The sequence below is a fragment of the Chionomys nivalis genome, chromosome 6 (genome assembly GCF_950005125.1).
Source record: "Chionomys nivalis chromosome 6, mChiNiv1.1, whole genome shotgun sequence".
NCBI lineage: Eukaryota > Metazoa > Chordata > Mammalia > Rodentia > Cricetidae > Chionomys > Chionomys nivalis.
This window is the reverse complement of record NC_080091.1, coordinates 22,024,302-22,050,403: the sequence shown is the minus strand read 5'-3', so window position 1 is coordinate 22,050,403 and position 26,102 is coordinate 22,024,302. Positions and strand designations below refer to the sequence as shown.

The 26,102-nt window shown below is 39.8% G+C and overlaps 1 protein-coding gene across 2 annotated transcripts in view; it reads right to left on the bottom strand.

Moving 5' to 3' along the window:
• Positions 1 to 25,632, bottom strand: part of Ugp2 (UDP-glucose pyrophosphorylase 2) — a 54,612-nt gene extending 28,980 nt beyond the window's left edge. The window contains exons 1-3 of one of the 2 annotated variants that reach the window (XM_057771249.1): positions 25,517 to 25,632; positions 1,941 to 2,068; positions 1,023 to 1,130 (exon numbers count right to left, since the gene is read on the bottom strand). In XM_057771249.1, coding sequence (XP_057627232.1) covers positions 1,023 to 1,130; positions 1,941 to 2,054 — 222 coding nt within the window. In that variant the 5' untranslated portion in view covers positions 2,055 to 2,068; positions 25,517 to 25,632. Of the gene's footprint in view, positions 1 to 1,022; positions 1,131 to 1,940; positions 2,069 to 24,692; positions 25,311 to 25,516 lie in introns of those variants that run through there. The other variant, XM_057771248.1, reaches the window with a different exon arrangement.
• Between the last annotated feature and the right edge of the window lie 470 nt (positions 25,633 to 26,102).

Genomic DNA, 26,102 nt, shown 5'->3' with positions numbered 1-26,102 from the left:
AAAACCATGTAATTTATAAATTTTAAATTTTTAAGAACTTTTCTACATGTGGGAATGAGTATTATTTCTAAGCAGGATATTATTTATGACTTTCTCATTAGAAAAAAATATATATAAGGTTGACTCTGTTAGCTTTAATTGCCATAGCTGGTTGTATCTACATGAGTGAACCCAAGTCCCAGCAAAACTCAGCAAACACAGGCACTGGGCTCAGACTTCAGTATGTTTGCTCTGAATCTCATTTCAAAACTGTTAGAATAACTAAGATTACAAACACATAAATAAAGAATACCACACATGGTAAAAATAAAAGAAAAAAAAAGCAAAAAAAAAAAAAACCCCAGCTCTACAAAATGCTTCAAGGTAGATTCTACTTTATCTATATTGTCTTAACAAAGCTTCACAACAGCCTGTGAAGTAGACAAAGCACCTGGTTAGTCTCATTTTACATAAAACAGAAGTAGAGCTCATATTTAAGTATCTAATACTACCCTTTACCCCTCCTCAGTAGGGCTTTCTACTAGGAACCAATGACAGATGCAGGCATCAATCAGTACTGTGCCTCCGAGAACTCAGAGGATTTTGACAGGTCAGGAAGTAATATATGCAGAAATCCAGAGGCAGGGAGTGAAGTGAAGGGAATGCTAGGCTGTTGGCATAGGCAGACAGGGTTACAGAGGCGGGTTGAAAGAATGGAGAGAGCTTTACAGTCTGGAAGAGAGAACATGAATTCTTACAGTATGTTCTGTACTAAAGTAGACTGTAAACTAATGACAAGGATTTAAAATGGGAAGTGCTGTGGCGAGATCAGACTTTGAAAAGTCCTCTGCAAGGCACTAACGGGTCTAAAACAAAGAAAAATAGTTGAAGGCTACCCTCACAGCCCAGCATGAAGACCACACATCACAGGCTGAAAGAGATGCATTTGCCGATATGGCTCTTTTAAGTCCTCACAACTCCTACAGAGTTATGATAACATCCCACATTATCTTGAATTTTCTTACACTTTATCTAAAACTTACCGAATCTTCTGGAGGTCTCTGGATTTTACCCCAGTCTACAGAAGGTCCCTTTTCTTGCAAAAATCTATGATATAGCTTCCGAAATCCATCAAGATCTTTTTTAGTGTGCTATGAAAATGGAAACAATTGTTATAAACAGACAAACATTTAATACAAAGTAAACAAGATGCAGACTATACTTTAAAAATACCTTTAAGTGAAATTCTTACACTATTAGAACATAAAGTAGGACCAATTTTTAAGGCCTGTTTGAAACAGGAGTAGGAAAACTAAAAGGAATTCTATTTAAAGGATTCTTTAACATAAAAGCTAAACTTCTGCCCTACCCCCAGCCAGTCAGTTATCACGTAACTAGACAGTGTTTGGTTCCTAGGAATTTCAACATGTTCCCTATCACATACCACTATTTTTTTCTACCTCTGAGTACAAATAAATTACCCCAAAAGAACAAAAAAGGAATAAAACATAACCTCAAAACATGAAAAAAAAATGAAGTACAAACTGAAATTGAAAGATAAAAGATAATGTAAAGAAAAGTAAAGCTTCTCAGTCCTGGGGAACTCCTATGATAGCTGTCCCAGGAGCACAGTTCTGATAGGCTGGCTTTGGGAAGCAGGCATGAAGAGTACATGGTGACAGAGGAACTCCTCACAGATCCTACTAATCACAGTAACCACTTCTCTACCCAATAATATTAAAACACAAAGTATAATTCTGTCCAAACGCTTTGGTGACTTAGGAATTTCCTCAGCTTAAAAAAAAAGTAGTTTTACTGTTAGCGAATGTTAAAGGTCCTTGGCTGTTAACAAGGCTAACTTTCTGGTGTTACATCCCAAGCTTACTTCAGGCTGGAAAATCAACACTGGCATCAACTGAGTATGGGGACACACAAAACAAAAGACACTTTCAAGTCCTTACCTCAAACTCATGTGAGGTTGCTGTTGTGAGTATTTTTTCTAATTCTTTCTTCACAGATAATTCTAGTTCTTGGAGAATGACTTCTTGGAACTGAGAAGCACCATCTTGAGACATCGCTTTGCTAAGGTCTTAAAAAAAAAAAAAGCACTGATTAAAATCAGTCAGCAACAAGGAGACTTATGAATTGTGTTATTTCTAGATTAGTTAAGGTGAAGACTTGCCGGCCTTTGCTTTTTAACAAAATGGAAGTATGCTAAACAAAGTGTAGTGACTGTTCTTGGCTGTCAACCCGACAACATCTGGCTTAACTAAAACCCGAATGGCTGGGGTACACTTGTGAGAGATCCTACTTAATCAAATCATCTGAAATGGGAAGACCCGATTAGGATCTGTAGTTTCTGAGTGGGAAGATCCGCCTTCAATCTGGACCACACCTTCTGCTTACTGCCTCAAGGACATGGAAGAAGAAAGGTATTGCTCTTTGCTTGCTTGCCATCACCCTCACTGGCAAATTCATTCTTTCACAGGCATTAGAACCTATTCCTTCGGGATTCTAGAGTATACTGAAGACCAGCTGAGAGTCATCCACTCCCACAGACTAGAAACAATGACCGGATTCTCAAACTCAACATGGGATACAGCCACGTTGAAATAGCTGGATCGCAGCCTGTAAGCCATTCTAGTACACACACACACACACATATATATATATACACATATATATGTATGTATAAAACATTTGAGTTATATATTGCATAAAACATAAACATCACATATATTATATAGTATATAGCATATGTAATATAGAATTAAGGCACAATATATAATTTACATGTTATATTATATATTATAGGTAAATACAGTTTTATTATATAATTAAATACATATAACATTCATTCAATATATATTCACTCTATCAGTTCTGTTCCTATAGAACGCAAATACAGAAAGATGCCTATAAAAAGACTTATCAGTGAATAAGTGGTAAAAAGATTATCAGTAAAAAAAATTACTATACTCTTTTTTAAAAAATTAGTCAGCAAGGGGAAGGTTTTTAAAACTTTTTAAAAGACACATAAAAATCTACTACTTTATAAACTAAAAATAAATGAATGATTTCTCTAGAGCATGGAACTTCCAGATGTCATAAAGTTTTTAAACAAGAACTCAGTATCAGGTGCAGAACATCTTCCTATAAGTTGCTGGCCAAAGAGCTCTAAGCCCCCCAACCCCACCCAAGGAATAGACTACTGCCATTGCTCTTGATTGCCCCCCCCCCCCCCGGAACTAGATGGTAAGAGACTGTTGCTGAAGATACCACACAAGATTCTTTATTACAGGACACACAGAAATGAAGATAGAACTGATCTGAAAACTCTCTACCCATTGGGCAGTGTCCATGGTGCCAGAAGGTGTTATGCAGGCTGGGGGGAAATACATTAATAGTCTCACTCAGCAAAATAATGCACACCACTAACTCATCAAGTAAGATATATCCACTGGGACAATAGTGGTCTGACTACTTTGAAGATAATCAACTGCTTTGTGATTGCATTTGAGGTCTGCCTCCAAGGGAGGGAGTACACACCTGACAGTGTAAACCTGGTCAGAAGCCTGGCCCCAACAAGAAAACACTAACATTGTTTCCCTGTGTGAACATATTGTCAAACTGGCTTCTCAATAATTATGTTTATACTCACAGACACATTTAAGTCTCAGCCCTAGAAAATGCAGCTCCTTTTTGTGGAGGATGATGGTTAGTGAAAAAAAAAAAAAGAACAGAAAGAAAAAAACCTCTATCTAATTAAGGAGCTGGGACTAAGTGACTGATGTGCACTCAGCACTAAATGAGACATCTCCATTCACACTTCCCCTCCCAAGGCCTACAGAACATCACAAAAGAGAGGGTGGAAGGAACTGAAGAGCCAGAGGATGGAGAGTGTCATAAAATGCTGCTATCTTAGTATTACTGCTGCAACCATGAACACACACACATGCACAAGACTGGGCCCTCTAACTTCCTACCATGGACAGGGAGATGCCTGCTCTGAGAACCTAGTGACTATTAATGGTTACTGGGGGAGGGTAAGTCATTTCTCTAATACAGCCACTGGGGAACTAGGTGGGAAAAAGGGGTTCTGAGGGAAATAGGGGAATACCCGAGGGTAATGGGGACTAAATATAATCACAATACATTGTATAAATGCATGAAATCATAAAAAAAGAATGGGGAGGAACTGGAGAGATGGCTCAATGACTAAAAACACTTACTGCTCATAAAGATGATCTGAGTTCAGTTCCCAACTCCCACATGGCAACTGCAACTGTTAACTCCAGTTCCAGGGGATCTGACACCCTCTTCTGACCTCTGCACGCACCAGGCACACACAGGATGCACTTACTACACACATGCAAGTAAAACATTCATTCTTATAAGTTTAACTGCAATCATCATTTCACAGGAGTTTAGTTGAAATTGCCACATATCATAGAAGATACAAATTTTATATGATTAACATACAGAGTTTAAGTCTGAGCAACATGATTATGCCAACTGATGCCCCCAGCAAGGGAAAGAGCCAGTAAAGTCACATGAGAATCTTGTTCAACAAGAGCTATCTTTTGTAGCCTGTTCTTAGGGGGTGTGACTCCCTTGGATTATTTAAAATAAAACTACACTGATAGTTATACATTGAGAATATGGTGAGATACAAAAGAATAACGTCAATAAAGAATCTAATTGTGAAACAGATTAAAAGGAAAACAGTATGAACACTGAGTACCAACAGAGTAAAAAGAAAAATAATGAAGAAAATTAAATTATGGAATAAAGTTACAACTATTTATGATAGACTTACAAAAATATACCTAAAAGATTCATATAAATAGAAGTTATCTTTGTATTACAGCTAAAGTCAACGCTACCTGGCATTCTAGTAGCCCATACACAGGATTTAACAGGAAGGTCTATATAAGACCTGAACTACTGTCTCTTTTAAAGTCTAGTTTTGTATTATTACCACTAATTTTTTTTTTGTTTCTACTTTTCCATTGGGTATTTGTAAGCAAATGTAAATAGCCCCAAATTAACTTTTTCTTTTTCTACTGTTAAGACCACACAAGGATGAGGTCCACAGGGATAACTTGGGACTTGGGAGGAGCACTGGGCTCCTTTAATTTTCTTTATCTATGTTATTAGCTGCTATGGGTAAAGGTCTTGCTGACTGTGTGCTTTCTCTTGGAAGCACTGGACAAAGTTTCCTGTGTTGGCCTTCCTGTTCATAGAATATAAACTGGTTGAGTCCAATCTCTGAATCAACACAACAGATGGGTCACCAGAGCTGTAGGTCAGAGTGTCCATCATTCCATGGAATGCAGATGCACGGGGGCAGGGGTTAAAATTCTGCCTGCCCCTTTAGTCTCTCTGTTTAGCATCAGTTTACAAGTACGCTTACTAAACAACACCCATAAGGTCACTTACCAAGTGCTGAAAAACAAACCTTGCTTTAAAATTTAGTTGTTACTTGGCAAAAACATATTTTTCAAGTAAACCAGATTTAAGACTCTAATTATTTTCTCCCAAGACAGGGTTTCTCTGTGTAACAGTCCTGGCTGTCCTGGAACTTGATTTGTAGACCAGCCTGGCCTTGAACTCACTGAAATCCTCCTGCCTCTGCCTCTCAAGTGCTGGGATTAAAACGTGTGCCACCACTGCCTGGCTAAGTCTCAATTTCTTATTTAGAAGCCTAGCATGATTAGTATAAACTATTAAATTTATTTTGAAAAAATAAATATATATGTGATTTTAAATTTTTTCAAAAAATATATATATATAAACTTAAAGCTAAAAGCAGGTCAGTGGTAGCGAATGCCTTTAATTTCAGTACTTGGAGGCAGAGTCAAGTGTATCTCTGTGAGTTCAAGAACAGCCAGGGCTACAAGGAGAAACTTTGTCTCAGAACAACAACAACAAACAAACAAAGAGAAAGAAAGAAAACAACCTGAAAGAAAAGTGCTGAGTAATTTTCTCAATTTTAATTGAGGAATAACAGAGCCTAGAGGGTAAATGTCCAAACGAGGGCAACTGTCCATGAGGAGAAGTTAAACCGTGGTACAGAAGCCTCATGCCCTAAAAGCTACTTTACTTTCTAGTAATCTTTAGACTGCTTACAGGACCAGAGCTGAGAGAGGGACCAACCAAGTAACATTTCAACCCAGACAGTGTATCTGTCTTTTTGTTTTAAAATCTTACCTTATTAATTAAAATGAATATGGGCTAAGTTGACAGTTTTAATTAACATGACCACTTACTTAATTATAAACCAGTCTGGTATTATGTAAACATTATAAAATCACAGCACACGTAGACACACATATGCCCTAATAATCAGATATAGTTTTACAAACACCAAAGGTTTTTTCATTATCTGTAAGTTAAGACTGCTAATCATATCATCTTTTATATCCATCCTTAATCTAAATCTGTACTTTTAAAGATATTACTCTTAATATAAATAAGGCATATAAGCTTTTAGTTTAAAGACATGAAGCCTAGCCTGATAAAGTCTTAAGTAGACTGAGCAGGAACCAACAGATTGGTTTCTGTACAGTTCTTTCTTCTTTCTTTAAAACTTAAATGATAAGAAACTTGAAAAGCCTGTTTTTGAAAGATGAGATCACAAGTAGATAGGCAATGGCTTTTGTCTTTTAATGTTATGTTAAAATTTACCTTAAAATACGATTTAGTTATTAAAATAAAAACATAGCCATTTTATCATACACAATGAGAATGAGTAAGCTTATCTAGGTATTTTGAAAACTATTGTTTGTTGGTATTATTTAAATTGCCTCAAGTATTTTACTCAATTACTGTGGGAAATTTTGAGGGTGGACTGAGTTTCATGTTGTCTTAACATAAAATGACATACAATTACGTGAAAACAAAGATAAACGCATACGGTAAAACATGAATAAACATAGAAGTTTCTGTCTCTGTCTTTAGAGTGAACAAATTTGACTTGGGAAATCTGTAAACGTGTCTCTTGTCACTCCGTCTTCAGTACCTTTAACCCTGAAAGGTCACGTGAGAGTGTGATTCACACTGAGAAGGCAGGGCTCAACAGCTGGGTCTGTGGAGCCTGAGGCTCTGTGTTATCCAAAGTTCTCAGGCTCCTATAGTTATTTGGTTACATTTTAGGGATAATCTCTGGGCACTAAAAATGGAGTAAACCTAGAGTAAGGAAAAACTTTCCCCATTTGGGAAGGTAACAGGAAGGCCTGTTAGGACACAAGGAAAAAAATTAGGCTTTTTGGAAGTCCCCCCAAAACAAACAGAACCAAGTCAGAAAACGGACTTCAAATGTGTCCTCCGTGTACCAGTTGACGGTGATGTCTGGGGGCTCCCAATAAAGCTTTCTAGTTTTCCTTTTGATGTTAAGGGCCTTTGGTTGAAAAGGGAGAATGAATTTTAATTGCCCTAATAATTGAACATTGTTTCTAGGGGGAGGGCTATAAGCAGAAGAATGGATAGATTGCAGGAAACTTTACTTCCAGAGTGTCCTATAGAGTTTAGTTTTCTTTTCATAGCCTCCAATCTTGTTAGAGAGTGGTAGAGGCCGGTACACTGGGCACATTAGAGAACCTCCTTTGATTTCTAGAAAATAGGTGTAGCTGTAGGATGGTATTTGCGGGTAATCTTTTATACTTCAGCCAAAATTTTCCTTCACCAACTTTGTATTGGGGCCAGACAGTATATAGTAAATAATCATCTTTTTCAAAAATTAATGTTTTTTTAATCGTTAATGTTGAATCATGGCACGTGTAATCCAAGAGATACAAAGTAGAGACAAGTACTGAGAAACATCCCTCTCCTCCATTCTCAGAGACCAGATCATCAGCGTATCCTCCCTCCAGTCTCCTGCCATCTATCCCAAAATGTTCAGAAACACTGGTTTGTATTCCAATGTTTTGAGTCGTAATCATACTTAGCTGGGTTGTATCTAACGGCCACACTGTGGCTTTCTATCAGGATAAAGTCATAAAAATATTGAAATGTTATTCCCTATTATGAGTATTTTTAAGCCATTTAAGGCAACTTAGGCCTCTTTCCTAAAAAGCTGGGGGGGGGGAGGGACTGAAGAAAGAGAAAGAAGAGGGGAAAAACAGACAGACAAGACAGACGACAGACAAATACTGCGTTCAGAGAAGAGAGTTACTTATATGAATAGTTTTGGCTTTTTTGTTTCTATTCCTATGAGGGTGGGTGTAGGTCAGTGGTACAGTGTGTGCCTAGTATGTCTGAAGACCTGGGTTCAATCCCAAGTCTAAAACAAACAAATCCACCCACCCCACAAATTTTGCTGGAGATGGTGGTGTACTCCTTTAAGCCCGGCACTTAGAAGGCAGAAACTGATGAACCTGTGAGTTCAAGGCCAGGCTACCCTACTAGGAAAACAGTCTCAATTACCCCTTCTGTCCCCAAATTGCATTTCAACTTAAAAATATAAATAGGCTTGGTGGGCCTTTGGAGCTAATCTTCAAAGGAAATCTTTTTACTTGTGGAATTAAACCTATGTTAGATAGGACTGTCTTTACTAAATGAAGGGAAAAAGTGCAAAGCAGTTTTGGTTTGATGAACCAGAAAAGCAAATAGATCATAGTGGCAGAAAACTGGGGAACAAATTAACTCATTTTTTTTGTTTTGTTTTGTTGTTGTTTTGGTTTTTTAAGGCTTGGCATAAATTTTCTCCAAGAAAATACCTGAGAATCAAATCAACAAGTAGAAAGGACTGGGAACCTAGATCCTGAGTTACTTTAGCTAGCAGAGATTAAGTTTCCAGACAAAGGGTCAGAACCCACACATTGCCTGAAAATCAGCAATAGTACACACTGCTCAGTTCTAAAGTTACTTTTGTTGGTGAAAACTAAAGCCCAAAAAATTTCTTGGGAATAGGGTAGCATGTTCTCACAATCCCGGAGATAACTTTAGTCAGACAGGACTAAGTTTCTTGCCCGACAGGGTGTTCTTGTTTCATTTCTGCTGCTTTGATAAATCAGCTTGGCAAAAAGCAACCTCAAGGGGAGAAAGGGTTTATGTTAGTTTACAATTCCAGATTACAGTTCATTATTGCTGAGAAATCAAGGCGAAAAAAACTTAAAGCAGCAGGTAATATGCACCCACAATCAAAAGCAAAGAGAAATAAGAAAATCTACCAAATTCAATTCTCACAACAGTTGACAAATAATTTAGAAGACTCTTAATACAGAGGAAGAAAAAGGCATGCATTAAAAAAAAAAACAGGAACTGTTTTGTTCTGTTCCACAGATCAGTTTGAACAGATCCTGAAATAAATATACAATAATTTTTTTAAAAAAAGAATTATCAGACTCAGAAGTTATTTATAGACTGCCATTTCTCCCTGAAATTAAATATGACAGTCACATCCCTAGAAAACAGTGAATGAAACATTTAACTTATGCTCTGGGCAAATGCCAACTTGAGCTAAAGCTAAGTGTAAATGTGAAGCTCAAATATAACGAAGGGGCTACTTGAGATTTAGCTAAATGAAGGAAATTAAAACAACTTCAAAGGTTCCCTCTCTAGAAGAGACGACCAATTAACTTATAAGGCTTACGGTGAAAATAAAAAGAACAGATCATGTCAGTATCCTCCCTATTAAGCCAAGTAGGAAAGGCTGGTTCAAAGATGTTATTAGATTTCTACCAACTTTAGTAAGTCCAACCTGTAGACATATCCTCAAAAATATCAAACACAGATTCAAATTTGAGTTATAAGAGCATCCTTTGTTAAGCACTAAATGCTCAGAGGGAACAATCTGTACTCTTTCTATCCTAGTTTCGAATATAATCAGCTTCTACAAGGTAAGAAGAGGGTAACAAGCACATTACCCTCTTCTACCCCATTCTGCTGGAGTTTCACTCCCCTGACAATGTGCTACTACTATAAACTTATATTTTTAATGATTAAGGAATAAGGATGGCTTTATGAAGTAAAGGATATACAGAATAGCTGGATATGGTGTCACACACCTGAAACCCCAATACTCAAAAGGCTAGGCAGGAAGAGTACAAGTTTGAAGACAGCTTGAATTTCATAGGGAGATCTTATTTAAAAATTAAACTAAAAGGATGGAAGAATGGTTGGTTCAGCAAGAGCAGTGATCTTTTATGCTTCAGTGTAGACCAGAAGGCACAGAGCTAAAACCTGTTTTTCTTTCCAGTTATTTATTCATCCCAAATTTTTAAAGGAAGGTCTGGAATTTCTGGAAGGTAAGGAACAGACTGAAGAATTTTTCTAGGACTTAACACTACCAGGTTACACTTCTGGCAATGACAACTGTTTTCTAAGGGAAGGTCAATGAAGAATCCCTGGAATAATGCAAGATTCCCAACCTCATAAAGATGGTTTCTTCTCTTCCCACTTTCTACCAAAGAGAACTAATCCTCTACTACTTCAGACAGAAAGTAAGTTAGCAATCAAACACTTCATTACCACACTCCTACACCAAAACATTTTTAAAGATGAGAGAAAGAGAGAACAATGAATCTACTCTTCTACTCTCCTCACTTTCTGGAGGAATCTGAGGTTGAAATAGTTTGATGCCTTCCCCAAGGTCACAGTGCAGGCAGATGCTGGGGCCTACAAAGCAAGGGTTTTTTGTTTTGCTTTTCTGTCCTGAGCTCCATCCCACTACAGTAAATCAATACATCCTATTCATTTTCCTCTAGTCAGGCTTTCGTTAAATTTTAGAATAAAAATTCTTAACTATCACCCTCCTCCAAAGTCTACATATCTAACCAACAGAATTGCTCCTCATCACACAAAACTGGGCTTACTAGAACTTACTAGAATTATTTGGCTGGTTTCATTATACTTTTAGTAAATGTCATACAGTCCAAGCAGTTTTTCTCAGCCCCACTTCCTACTATAATCTAGTTCTTCCTTATTCACAAGAACTAAAATTTCAACATTATGAACTTTCCACTATCCAGGTGCAGAAGGCAGGGGTGTGTGTGTGGAATATTTCTTTACACTGTGTGAATGTACGTTGCTGTGATTGGTTTAAGAAAGAAGATGACTGGCCAAAAGCTGGGCAGGAAGAGATTGTGTGTGAGACCCAGACTAGGAGGATGCTGGGAATAAGAAGGGTGGAGTCTCAGGAGCCGCAAGTGAGATGCAGAGGAAGCAGGAGATAAACATGCCATGTTGAAACAAGGTACCACTATGTGGCAGAGGACAGATAAGAAATATGGATTAAGTTTTAAGAGTTAGTTAATGAAAAGCACAAGCTATCAGCCAAGCATTTATAATTAATATTAAGTCTCCATGTCCATTATTTGGGAACTAGTGGGTGGGGAAAAGTCTGCCTAAAAATGGCGTTCCAATGTGGTGCACAAACATCCACTAAGACATGAGAAAGCTTTCAAAAGGTTCTAAATACATACACACACACACACAAATGGAGCCACACACGGCTTCTTAGTCTCATGTCTCTCATGCTGCCAAGACATGTCAGCTGCCAGCATGACATATTTCTGCAGTCTCTCACATGGGCTGTGGTACACAAAGACATCTCTTAGTTGTTGCCTGATATGTGGGCTCTGCTGGTGCACTGCATGGTGGGTTTGGGGTTTTGCTCATGCAGACAAAAAAAGTTACAGATGCTCAGTAAGACAGATCCAGATGGAAATAAATCTCTAAATGGGTAACAGTGTGTTCAAAAATGTACAAAGACTTAGGAGAGAAAAGAAAACAGGGTATAAACAGTCATAAAAATACCTAGTTTTAGAATCATGGTAAAGTATTTAATAAGGGAATAAAGTAATATAGAAGAAAAAAGTCATGTAATGATGGAAAATACACAAAAGAAAGTCTGGATCCTGTATGTTATGTTGTCTTTAAATTTTTTGACTGCTAATAAACCAGTGATAACTGCTAAGAAACAGTGGATAATGGAAACTGCTAAGTTAAACGAACCTATATATTTTTAAAATTTTTTTACTTCAAAATGGAAGCAAAAAGGTATGTTACTTTGGGGAAGAGGTTATGCTTTTATTTCCACAGGAGATGAGAGGCTATGGATTCGTTTCAGGTTGATATAGATCAGGTTTGATGGGGGAAGACCCCCTGAAGATCCTGACTACAAACATAAAGAAATAAACCTAGAAGAACTACAAGACACATGATGTATATTTTATCTGTTCAAATACAAAACAAAATTATCTGTGGTTGACTTGTGTACAATGCAGTCTATTCTTGTATTAATGCAGATATGCAGGTTACCTTTGAAAGCCTATGCATTTTTCTGAGTCAGGGGACCAGATGCCAATAAAAATGGATGGCTCAGGTGATCCAGCATCCAGATACAGCTTCTAGGATACTGGCTGAGATGATCCAGCCTCACAGAATACTTCAGCCAAGACTTAACAATATCCCGATTTTCTAAAGATTCCTCCAAAGACGTCAGTGCCCCCAGGCAACAGGTAGCAGTCTAGAAAAAACAACACCCACATTCCCAAAAGATGGATTATGGATATTTCTTACCATTTAAGGGTGGTTAGTTACAAGCCGTTATTGGTCATAGTCAGGAAAAAAGGTAAACAAAGAGTTAAATTCAAAGATCCCTTTCTAAAAGAAAAAATGGGGATATGATATAGAAATTATAGAAAAAAGAATAGATTATTGAATCTACTTTAATCCAAAAAAACTATTAGTCTCAAAGTATTTTACAATGGTATGGATTTTGGTTTATTAATACAAATTTAAAGTTAATTTTGGTATACTGTATGTTTCTACTCTTGTTTGGAGTATTGTTTTTATGTAACTCAAAAATGTAATGTATAATTAAATACACATTAATAGTCATCTTGATAGTCATGTTAAGTGTGTTTTTAAGATCATAAACATATATTTAGATTAAGACTTTAAAATGATAATTAACCCAATTAAAAAATGGGGCACTGAACTGAACAGAGAATTCTCAACAGAGGAAGCTCAAATAGCTAAAAGATACTTAAGGTCATGCTCAACCTCCTTAGCGATCAGAGAAATGCAAATCAAAACAACTTTGAGATATCATCTTACACCTGTCAGAATGGCTAAAATCAAAAACACCAAGGATAGCCTTTGCTGGAGAGGTTGTGGAGAAAGGGGAACCCTCATCCATTGCTGGTGGGACTGCAAACTTGTGCAACCACTTTGGAAATCAGTGTGGCAGTTTCTCAGAAAAATTGGGATCAACCTACCCCTGGACCCAACAATACCACTCTTGGGAATATACCCAAAAGATGCCCTATCATATGACAAAAGAATTTGTTCAACTATGTTCATAGCAGCATTATTTGTAATAGCCAGAACCTGGAAGCAACCTAGATATCCTTCAATGGAAGAATGGACGAAGGAAGTGTGGAATATATACACATTAGAGTACTACTCTGCAGTAAAAAACAATGACTTCTCGAATTTTGCATGCAAATGGATGGAAATAGAAAATACTATCCTGAGTGAGGTAACCCAGACCCAAAAAGAAGATCATGGGATGTACTCACTTATAATTGGTTTCTAGCCATGGATAGTGGCCACTGAGTCTATAATTTGTGATCCTAAAGAAGCTAAACAAGAGGGTAAACCCAAGGAAAAACATATAGTTATCCTCCCAGCTATGGGGCTATGGGAAATAGACAAGATTGCTGGGCAAAAAATTGGAATCTTGGGGGTGGGGGGGATGGGGGTAAGGTGGGATGGAGAGAGAAAAGTGTGAAGGAGAGGATGAGGGGAACTTGGGGAAACGGGATGATTGGGGATATAGGAAGGTTGGATAGGGGAGCAGGGAAACTCATATCTTAGTTAAGGGAGTCACCTAAGGGTTGGCAAGAGACTTGAACTTGGAGTGGCTACCAGATGCCCAGGGCAATGTCCCCAGTTAGTTCCTTGGGCACCTGAGGATAGGGAACCTGAAATGAACCTATCCTATAGCCATACTGATGAATATCTTGCATATCACCATAGAACCTTCAACTAGCAATGGATGGAGATAGAGACAGAGACCCACACTGGAGCACCGGACTGAGCTCCCAAGGTCCTAATGAGGAGCAGAAGGAGGGAGAACATGAACAACGAAGTCAGGACCACGAGGGGTGCACCCACCCACTGAGACAGTGGGGCCGATCTATTGGGAGCTCACCAAGGCCAGCTGGACTGTGACTGAAAAAGCATGGGATAAACCCAGACTCTCTGAACATGGCGGACAATGAGAGCTGACAAGAGGCCAAGGACAATGGCACGGGGTTTTGATCCTACTTCAGGTTCTGGCTTTGTGGGAGCCTAGACAGTTTGGATGTTCACCTTCCTAGACCTGGATGGAGGGTGGAGGACCTTGGACTTTCCACAGGGCAGGGAACTCTGACTGCTCCTGGGACTGGAGAGGGAGGAGAAGAGGAGTGGGGGGAGGGGGAGAGGGGCGGGAGGATGGGGAGGGAAATGGGAGGCGGGGAGGAGGCGGAAAATTTTTTTTTCAATAAAAAAATAAAATAAATAAATAAGAGAAAAATCAATAAATCTCTGTCTACTATAAAAAAAAAAAACTGGACTCTCTGAACATGGTGGACAATGAGAGCTGACGAGAGGCCAAGGAGATGGCACAGGGTTTTGATCCTACTTCATGTTCTGACTTTGTGGGAGCCTAGACAGTTTGGATGGTCACCTTTCTAGACCTGGATGGAGGGGGGGTGGACCTTGGACTTTCCACAGGGCAGGGAACCCTGACTGCTCTTGGGACTGGAGAGGGAGGAGAAGAGGAGTGGGGGGAGGGGGAGGGGGCGGGAGGAGGGGGAGGGAAATGGGAGGCGAGGAGGAAGTGGGAAAATTTTTTTTCAATAAAAAAATTAAAAAATAAATAAATAAAAAATAAAAATAAAAAAGATTGTCTTCAAACACTTCAAAGTCCTACAAAATATGGAATTTAAAATGTTTTAATAAGCTTTTTCTTGACAGTGAGACACATCTGCTACCAGCAGCACCAATTTACTTCAGAGATGATGGGCATCAAAGAACCTTCATACGAAGTTTATTTTCTTTATGGCAAAAGTTAGCCATCTGAGCAAAGAAACTGCCCTTGCCTCAACTGCTGTCCAAACTGGACCAGCAGGATGCAAAAGAAAATGACTGCTAAACTTAGCTAAGACAAGGTATGGCAGTCCTTTAGAAATCTCCGCTTATCAGAATGTCTGCCAGATATTCTATGCCTGTAGGTCAAAGGTAGATGACTCACTGTTACAAAAGACCTGAAGATGACTGTCCAGGCAACCAGATGTCCTTGTTGTTAGGTAATACTTCACACTTCTGGGGTCTCTGATGGAGTTAAAGACTAAATAATTAGACTTAAAGTTTTCCTCGGTTAAAAAGGTAAATTAGGTATAAAACTTTAGACTCACAAAGATAAGATAAATATTATTTTCTCTGTAATTCTTACTTAGTAATTGTTTTGTTATATCTAATTTTACTACACTAAAGTTAAAACCTTCCTTTTTTAATTGGACAAAAAGGGAGAAATGTAGAACATTCCTTTACCCTATATGAACATATGTTGCTGTGATTGGTTTAAGGAAGAAGATAACTGGCCAAAAGCTGGGCAGGAAAAGATTGTGTGAGACCCAGACTAGGAGGATGCTGGGAAGAAGAAAGGTAGAGTCTTGGGAGTCACAACACGCTGTGCTGAAAGAAGGAACTGCCACGTGGCAGAGGGTAGATAAGAAATATGGGTTAATTTATGTTGTAAGAGCTAGTCAGTAATAAGCATAAGCTATTAGCCAAGCATTTATAATTAATATTACATCTCTGTGTTGGTTCTTTGGGAACTAGCAGGTAGGAAAGAAAAGTCTACCTATGAGGGAGGTGAAGGGGTGGGGATGACATAATGGGACATTCAGAAACCCAGCAAAAAGCCTAAGGCAGAAAGCATGAGCAAAAAAGGTGACGATCCCCCAGTCTGCCTCACCACTCATTTATTTAGTCTCCCATCTCATTAGTCTCAACCTTCATTGGAAGTCCACAGATACTGATAGCCCACAGTTGTCTTTTTTTTCTTGGACAGGGTCTCTCTACATAGCTCTGGCTGTACTAGAACTCACTATGTAGAATAGGCTGGCCTCGAACTCAGAAACCTACCCACCTGTGCCTCCCAAGTCTTCAAATTAAACAACAAAAATAAAATTCCAAGAAGGTAATCACAACTGGAAAAAACAGTGTAGCCATTGTTTTTACATTGAAATATATACTGATTACGCACACCAATTCAAGCTAACCAGGTTCTCCTGTCCTTCAAATTCCTTGGGCTCCACTACTCAGAAGTATCTGACATCCTGACTTACCTTTGTGTCATGTCTTAGTCTCCACAATTGGCTCCCCTTTCTCCTGCCGAGTTCCCTAAAGACTGTCTCCAGACCATTTTTCCTCTTTATGTAGTCCCTCACCAATCTCACTAATAGTAACAATAGTTTCCATAAGAGGTCACATGCAGATGTTAGATGTCAGAAGACAATTTACAGAACCTGGTTCTCTCCTTCTACTATACAGGTCCTCAAGCTTGGTGTCAAGCACCTTACCAACTGAGCCATTGTCTCCTAGGCTCTTCTTATTGTTATGTCTCAAATATGTACCTCTCATCCAAATCTTAGCATCGCCAGCTCCAGACTTGTCTTCTTTACCAATTCTAGATCTTTTATACCTCAATACTCAAATTACCTCAACTCACTTTTTTTTTTGTCTAAAACTGAAATCATCATCCAGACTACACTTCCTGCCCTTAAATCATCCAGACCAAAGTAGAAGTCACAAAGTTGGCTCCTCCATCTGTTGCCTTCACACTACCATCAATCCACTAACAAAACTGCTTATTTGGATCACCACAATTCCATTCTCTTTCTATTTTCAACACTACCTTAATTTACCCTAGCATTTTCACTCTTCCGTTCAGGGGGCCAATGACCTTCTAATCAACCTGCCTACCACTCTACTCTTGTGATGCCAAGAGGTATGAACTGATTCCCATCGCTGTACTGTCTTATTTGGTGGAATATTCCATGTCTACTGAAGTAAATACAAATTTATGATCCAGGAATTTCTTTTCTCTTACAATGTAAAGGAGATGTTTATTTATTTTATCTTAATGTGTATGAGTGTCTTGACTGCATGTGTGTGTACAATGTACATGACTGGTGCCTGCAAAGACCAGAAGAATGCTTCACAGTCGCTGAGATGGGGTTGTAGATGGTTCTAAGCCCTGTGAGTGCTGGGAACTAAGCATGGGTCCTTGAAGGAGCAACAAGTGCTCTTAACTCTCCTAGGCATATCTTAAACCCAGACTGAGGTACCTTTTTGAATGGTCATGGCTAGTAAAAGTCACAAAGGTTGTGATTAGCTACTCTGACTTCTAGATGAGTCCATCTAAAACTTTAATTTGCATATAAATAACCCGGAGAGCTAGTTAAAACACTGATTCCTGGGCAAGCTCCCAGGCATGCTGACTCAACAGTTTGGCAGTAGGGAGCATATGCATTTCTAATGAGCAAACACTGCCAGTATTGCTCTGATAAGATTTCATTTCTTTTGATGCTTATTGCAGTACGCTTCTATTCTTCTTGTCACCTCTTCTACACCTCAAGGACATATTTCTAAGATGGCACCAGACCCAGATTAGCCTAATTTCTTACAGATGATTAGTTTAAACATGAAATATTAATGTAATTTTGACTAGTGACACAACTGAATAAGTTGACAAAGGATTTTATAGAAATGTGTTCCTCATTCAGAAAGAAGGAGAGAGAAAGAGAGAGGGGGTTGAGAAAAGATCCATATGAATGTTTAATAACTGCTTGGGGTGAGAACCGTCAGAGATCTCACCTAGGGCTTTGCTCCTCTTAGGCAAGTGCTCTCTTCTTGGGTTGCATTCCCAGCCAATGAATGACAACAACACTACTATGAGAATACTTAGGCGTTCTGCTAATCATGCATTGTTCTCTTTACACAAAAACTGGCAAAATACATAAACTCATTAAAATTAACCTTGTTTTCATTAATTCAGTCCACTTCTTTTGGTAGTACCAGTGACAGAATCCAGTGCTTCATACACACTAAGCAAGTGTTAACACTAGAGAATAAACAACATCTCCAATCTAGAATAGTTCTTAAAATCTCAAAGAATAAAATATCACTTGTGGAAAACACCCAAAGTATCTTTGTTAAATAGTATCGTTTCATTTTTAGAGTTAGTAGCTGAGAAGAAAGTCACACCAAGGGGAAGCAGTGTAACATAAAGTCACCAAGAGCCAAAAATTATCTGGCAGCCCTGTCCTATATATTGATAATGTACACTTAGATGAGCTTTTAAACCTGGAAGAACCTTAACCCACTCCTTACCTCAAAGATAAAGAAATGAGCCGGGCGGTGGAGGCGCGCGCCTGTAATCCCAGCACTCGGGAGGCAGAGGCAGGTGGATCTCTGTGAGTTCAAGGCCAGCCTGGTCTACAAGAGCTAGTTCCAGGACAGGAACCAAAAGCTACGGAGAAACCCTGTCTCGAAAATCAAAAAAAAAAAAAAAAAAAAAAAGATAAAGAAATGAGCCCAGAGAAGATATTTCCCTGATGCAGGTACCCAAGTCCTGTTGTCTGGCAACCTGTTTGCTTCTCTTTTTAACTCATACATTTACAGTACATTTACATGGTCTATTAATTCAGGTCCACGGCACCAAATCAATATGAAATCCAGAAACCCAACTGTCTATCATATGATGAAATCAGGTGATAATAAATCTAAACATTCAAACATTCTCTTACTGCATCCTATGCTCCTCTACTTTTCCTTATTATTTGTTTCCTGAGCAATGGAAAAAAAATTAGGCAATCTATAGTTTATTACCAAGACTAATCAGTTGTATGAATTGGCCTAAAACAATGTGACTGTTTTTCTTTATGGATGAAGCTTTATAATTCCAAGCAAAAACATAACATGAATAAAATATTGTATCAGCTTTTGCCAAGACAGCTTTTCAGGTTACTGTGGCCAAGGGAAAAAAAGAGCTGTTATCAAAATCTGTTCCCTACAACAGTATTTGTACAACTTGGTAACTAGCAAGTAAAAAGTAGACTAAGCATTAACATGACTATTTCAAGTCCATGAATACAATGAATAGGTCTGCATTGTTTTTTTAAGATACAAGTAAACACAAAGGAATAAAAAAACTCTTGATTTGCACAAGAAATACAAAAATATCTAGGAATGTTGGGGAAGATAAAACATTTTGTTGTTTAAGCTAAGTAAGACAACAAATAACTTATTTCTCAGTGGTTCTCAGAAACAATCCCTAATTGTCAAAATGGTTGGGGGGGGGACACAACCAATTTCTTTTGGTCACGACTGAGAAAAATAAACAATGGGAACTATTGGCAGAAGCAGAATTGGAGCCTTAGACAATTACTTTACAACAAACTAAAGGAGATGCCTGGACCAATTAAGTTCACCAGGAAACAGTTTTCAAATGCATCATTATTGTAGTTTTTTACACAAAAATTGCTCAACCAAATACCACAAAATTTAATTTTCTTGGAATGCTTTAGCAAGCCCAACTTCCAAAGAATTTCATGAGCTATTAATAGAAAAATCTATGTCTGATAGACTCTTAGAGATCTAAGAAATATTGTTTCAATTAATAGTAACCATGCTGGGGAGAATCTACTAAAAGACCTGAACTGTTCACAATTCAAACACTGTTTCTCCAAGTTCAAATTGAATATTTTAGAAAAGCAATTGCAGGTTGTTTTAAAAAGGGCCACGGTCTTTGGAATGCCTCCAGTTTCTAAAGAATTCCACACTATATCAAAGGGCTCAAATCAGCCATCCTTCACTCATTTAAATCTGAGTATCTCCATACAAACATGGTCTAACACTGTTAGAATATATTCCAATAGTATACATGCAGAAGCAAAATCATCATTTTCTCCACTGTACAAATAATATTGGGATGAATAGCATTATGGGAAGTGAATACATCTTTTATTCATTTTCACCAATAAAAAAGGTTAACTTCCAAGTATTTATTTCTATTAACTCTCCAGACTTCTGAGAACTCACAATGCATGCATTTGTACAAAAAGTACCAAATAAAGCTTGGTGGAAAGTAGAAAGCTATAGTAGATTGCTCTTTTATATAAAACATTTTCATCAGGTTAGTTTATATTCCTACCACAAGTTCTCCCATTATCTGAAGTTGGCTACGATTCATCTCTGAAGAAACAAACAGAGGCACATATGCCACGGTTTCTGTGGAGGGCTGCAAGAAAAGCTGCAAGAAAAGCTCTCTTACAGAAACCTTCCGATGTATCTCCCAAGAAGTGTACCCATTAATATTTATCTAATACTCTGTATCAATTTTTTCTCAATAGTCTTTCACACATGAAAATCATCAATTTTACTTAGAAGAAAGGCTCAGTAAGGGAATTTAATCACAGAGATTATGAAGTACAAGAGTAAAGACAGCCAAACTTTGGGCCGATTCTTCATTTTGAATTCCCCAAATATTTACACAGAGGACTGAACTGAACTGAAGCCACACCCCACCCTCTAGCAGCGTCATAAACTAATCTACAGCTTTAAGGAATGTGCTTTAGTCATCACGGGCTGTCACGCTCCTAACTTAATGCATACCACAGTACTCCTGGGTAAACTATCTCAGTCATTTCAATGATAAGCAAGAGGTTTTAAGATCTGAGAAGAACCAGGCCAAAGCTTGACCTTGACAACCAAGACACCCTTTCACCTGAGACCCTTGAGCTATAATTAGCTCAGTAATCTTTGTTGACCGCCTGCCATCTACCCAACAGGAAACACCAACGGTCAAAAACTTCTAACAAATGGGGAATGTTGACAGGCCATGCGTATTTTTTAAGCAACACAGTTGTATTTATATGGATTTTCCTGAACTAGAATACTTCAAATTTTAAGACTGAAAGACATTTTTACGTATCTTAGATAGACAGTGGCATATTTATAGCTGTGAAAACACTTCTAGAATTACAGTGTTAAGCGTCTAACCTGGCTAAACAGCATCAGTCTCTCCACCATTTCCAAACATGTTTTTTTTTTAAAGGAAAATTCCAAATGGCATCCGATGACAAACCTAGCAATAGCCGACGACTGCTGATGATACCACCTCCAAATATGACAGGCAGGAAAGAGGTAGTGTCCACTTATTCAGAAAAGTGGAGGAGGCCCTTCAATAATCTGAGCAACGGAGAAACCAGCGACAAGCAATGTCACAGGTAGGCAAGAGAATACAGTAGCTTGAGATCATGCTTTTGGCTCTAAAAGCATCACCCTATGAGAAAGTACCACTTGGCTCCTGAAGAATACAGACTTAGGGACATATGCAAAGAAACTGAGGCCGTTATTTGTCCAGTAGTTACATATGGAAACCTCACCTCTCTAATAGTATCAAATGGTTTTATTAACTGAAAACGTCCCACTAACTTCTTATGGTCTAAGTGGCTGAGGAAGATACCTAGTTTTCTATAAAAGTAGTGCTTAGATTTGAAGTGCAGTCAAGTGTAGCATTCCTATGTTCTATATCACCCCAAGTGTGCATTCTCAATGACTAGTTCATGACAGTCTACTGAACCCGAGTATGTACCTTAAGGGAAATCCAATATAGTGAAATGCAGACCATGAGCATTCAAGAAAAAAAATTATGTGAGCCGAACTTTACCTCTGTACTATGCAAGCTTTACTCTGCCCTGCCCTCCTCTTCAGCCCCCATACAGGGTTAGTAATTTTTTTAATATATCAACTTTCAAGTAACCAGACCTGAAAATTAAATCTGAAGTATGAAAACCCAGAACTGTCATTTGTATTTCTGCTGGCATGTCGGGTTCTGAAAAGCCACCATTGTTTACTAAAGTTACTGGCCACACAGTATTTGCCTAGCGCAGTCACTTGACACCCTAGTTCAGGTTCTCAATAATCCCTAGGCACAAGCACCAACACCTAGCAGAGGAGATGTGGACAGCAGACGGAATCCAGTGTCTCACCCATCCTAAGCACGGGCTTCATCGCTCAACCATACTCCAGTCTAATATCCAAATTTCACACAAGTTCAGAAAAATGTCTAAAATCACCTTTTCTGTAACAGGAGTCAAATCTAGGGCCATGCCGTTTCATCTGTCTCAGTATTTGTGCAATTTAAGGTATGTCATAAAAAACTATAGTCAAAAAAAAAAGCATATGGCACATTTTTGGTTGTGCGCATTTGCTACCTGTGACAAAATCTTTTAGAGCATCTATCTACTTCCAAGAAACTGTGTTTTCCCCAGGAATATATTATCTCTGTCAACAGAAAATGGTCGTCTACTTGGAGAACAGGGCATTCCTAAAATTTTTTTAAATTTATTTTTATTTTATGTGCATTGTTGTTTTGCCTATACGTACGTCTGTGTGAGGGTACTGGATCTCCTGGAACTATAAAGACAGTTGTAAGCTGCCATGTGGGTGCTGGAAATGAACCCAGGTCCAAGGCTCCTAACTTCTGAGTCATCTCTCCAGGCCCATAAAGAAAGTCTTTAATGTAAGAAGCAACAAAAGGTGTTGGAAAAGACAGAAGTTTTAAACAGCTCATGAATTTGAGGGCTTCTCACCAGCTCATCTTTAGACAAGACACAAGTTTCATCAGCTGTAAAGTCATGAGAAAAGCACCTCTTCTGCTGGTCAGAAGCTTAAGAGAGGCAGTCTACGAAGATAGTTACCACTTTCCTTATGACACAGCATAAGCAGAGTGCAGAGTGGAAGGGAACATCAGGAACTTCTGGGACGAGGGGTCAAAGAACTGAATTGCTTTTTTAAAGAATGAAAAACATAATTTCCAACTTTTGCGCCTGAAAACTGATGTGTGCAGACAACTCTGAAATTAGCCAGTAAGTTCTATCATTTCTAACAGCAGCCAAGGTAAACACAGAGGGTTCACACAAAATTATGCAATGGTAAACAGCATAATTGAGTTAAAACACTTGGAGTGTCGTCTTTTGTGCAAAACTGCCTGTTTGAAAGGAAAGCTACTAGTCCAGGCAAAGGTGGTTAGCAAATAAACCAGACGTGGTAGCTTGGCTGCACCATGGGACTAGGAATCAGAGTTGAGTTTATGGTCAAGCCAATGCAACTATGTTAATTTCTTCATTTAACCAGGCAACTTTTCGAAAAAAAAAAAAAGTGGATAAAAATGTAAAATGACAGATGTCCACAGACACTTAGGTATACGATTTACAAATCTGAAGATCTCCTCAACAGCAAATCTGTAAGTAAAAGGGCATTAATTCTGTAAGCTATCCTAAAATCACTAACTACGTGGAATATCTTGAGTTTGGTATTTTTTAATTCCTAAGAGAAGTGATTTGTTTGCTTTTCTCTAGCAAATTTCTTACAAAATACTGGCTTTATGGTACTTACAAGACCAGAAAATTTCTAGGTTATCATGCCTTCCTAATCTTGATTAAGACATTTATTAATTTATTAAATCAGAACATATGAAGCATCTCTAGCCACATAAAAAGCATAACATGAACTACAAAACATAATGATGTTTCTGAGCTTAGTACTGGAGGCAGGCAGACATAAGGGTCCCATCTGTTTCCATAATAATGCAAGCAGTCAGATTCTTTTAACCCATTAGCCAAAATTTAGGAAGAGTTAATAAAGTGAGGGATAACTCGGTAGGGCATTTTCATTTCATTATTTTCATTTTATTCCCCGGGTCAAATGATGGGCATCACTAGCATAACAAAAATAAATAAATAAATAAATAATTTTTAAAAAAAATGGTACATCTACCATTACTGAGAATCACCTTAAGTGGTCGAGAACTTTACTAGCTGGGCTAAGCAAGATGGCTGAAGCTTTAGCACACTGGAGTCTGGAAAGAAAAGTTACTTACATATCAAAAGGCAAATTCTATAGAGTTAGTGACAGAAGTTTAAGGCAGCACCAATTGCAACGTGTATACCACACACACTTATACAGGCAACACCACAGCGTAGTTGATGGGTATTTGCTAAACCCTCTTTACACACATACAGAATTTAAATGGTAATTTTAAAATTCAAAGGAATTAAAATCTTTCCATATTTCAAGAAAAAAAAAAGAAGAAGAAGAAAGCAAACAGCATTGCAGCAAAGTCATCTCTGACTGAAATGACCTCCAGTATCTACGAACCACTCCTGATTTCGCAATAGATGCATCTGCGACTCAATCCACGTACACACAAGAGTAGACGTGGAGAACGCTACAGTTTCTTCAGTAGACTTGGAACATCCCTCTGCCTGCCCCAGCCCTCTGGGTTCCCTTTTCCCACAAAGATAACTTATCATCGACCACAAGAAGGGAACAAAAATTAATCAGCAGTCAATCTGTCTTAATTATTAAGGTCTCTATCCGCGAAGTGCAAATTCTAGTAAACCTGATTTCAGGAAGGCAGAACTAACCCCTGCAGGGCACAGGGTCATAAACACACGTATGTGAAACACCAAGCCAAGCCAGAAAGTGGTGTAAAACAGCTCACATACCAATTTAACCAAAAAGGTTTGGCAAACGGCATCCCAAGTGAACATTTTCAGTTCCAAGCTACCCCACCAATCTAGAGACAACCAATACCCAAATTCGGACGAAGCAGCCAAGAGATAAGAAGCAAAATGTCTTACCTTGCACAAATCTCGACATTTTCGGGGTTTATTAAAAAGAACCTGGTTTATAATTTTTCAATTTCTCGGAGTTGCTTTTTATAAGGAAGGTCGCTCTTCCTTCCCAGCAACAACCGATGTGTTCTTTCTCCTCTGATGTTTAGCTACTTAAGTAAGTATTATAAAACGACCAAAAATCGGTCTTAAAAAAAAAAAAATCCCAGAAGACAGAAACTTGGTGGGACCGAGTCAGCTTGGGAACTCCAGGCTACTCTGCGATCCCGACGCCAACGGGGGCCGGACTGGAGACTCCGGAAAAGGTAAAACCACACGAACTTAAATTTCATCAATGAAGAGGCGGACCTAGAGCGGCTTTCTCACCGCCCCGCTGGTCTCCACGCCCTCTAGGGCAGGACTGCCGCAGGCCCCCGGCCGGCCGCACCCCGCGGCCCCTCGCCAGCCGCCGTCCAGCCGCGAGCCTCGGGCGCCCGGCGCCGCTCGGGAGGCGGGGAGGCCGGCGAAGGGGCAGCGCAACCTTTTCGGCAGCCCATAAATAGCCCGGCTCTCGGGGCGCTGCAAATTCCGCACTCCGGCAGGCAGCTGCCCCGCGGCCTCCGGGGCCCGGCTCGGGGTGACACCGAGGCCCAGCTCGTCCTCCCCCACCCCCGCCACCCCCCACCGGCCTGCGGGACCCCCCGGGAGGCCCGGACCTTCCCGGCACGCCCTCGGCCCTCCCGCCCCTCATTCTTCCACGCCCCACGCTCGGCCTCCGGCCACGCCTTTCCGAGCAGGACCCCACACGGAGGTCGCCCCGAGCCCGGCCCGCCCCTCTAGGCGACACCCACCTTCCTCTCCCTTCCGCGGCTGGGAAGCTGAGGGCCGGGGATCGAGTCTCGCAGGATGCACGAGTGCGGCCGCCGCGGCCCCGTCTCCACTCCCGTCGCACGCGAACACCCGGAGCCCGTGCCCACCCGCCCGCCCGCCGCCTCCCGACTCCGGAGCCCCCACTTTCTCCACACACCTCCCCTCCCCCTCCAGTCGGAGCAGCCACCCTCCTGCCCCCCCCCAATGCGGAAATGTCTCTGTCGCCCAGAGCGATAGGCGCAGCCGCCAGTCTGGAGCCGAGGTTTGCTCGGGGTCTGGCCAATGAGACGCGCGGAGGTGGCAGGAGGCGGGGCGTCTGGGGCACGAGGGAGGCGGGCGCAGAGGCGAACGCGGGAATCCCGCGCGTGGGAGCTGCACGGGAGGCGGCGCGCGGCCAGGCAGGGGTCCTCCGCGAGGCAGCTTTCTGCCGGTGCCACGAGCGTGTGAGAGAAGCGCAGCGTGTGGTTGTGTTTGCACGCCGCCAACATTTGCCCGTGGAGGGAACCATGGCCGCTGGGTTCTCACCTAGCTCCCCATCATCTAGCCCTCCATCGACGTCTTCCTAAG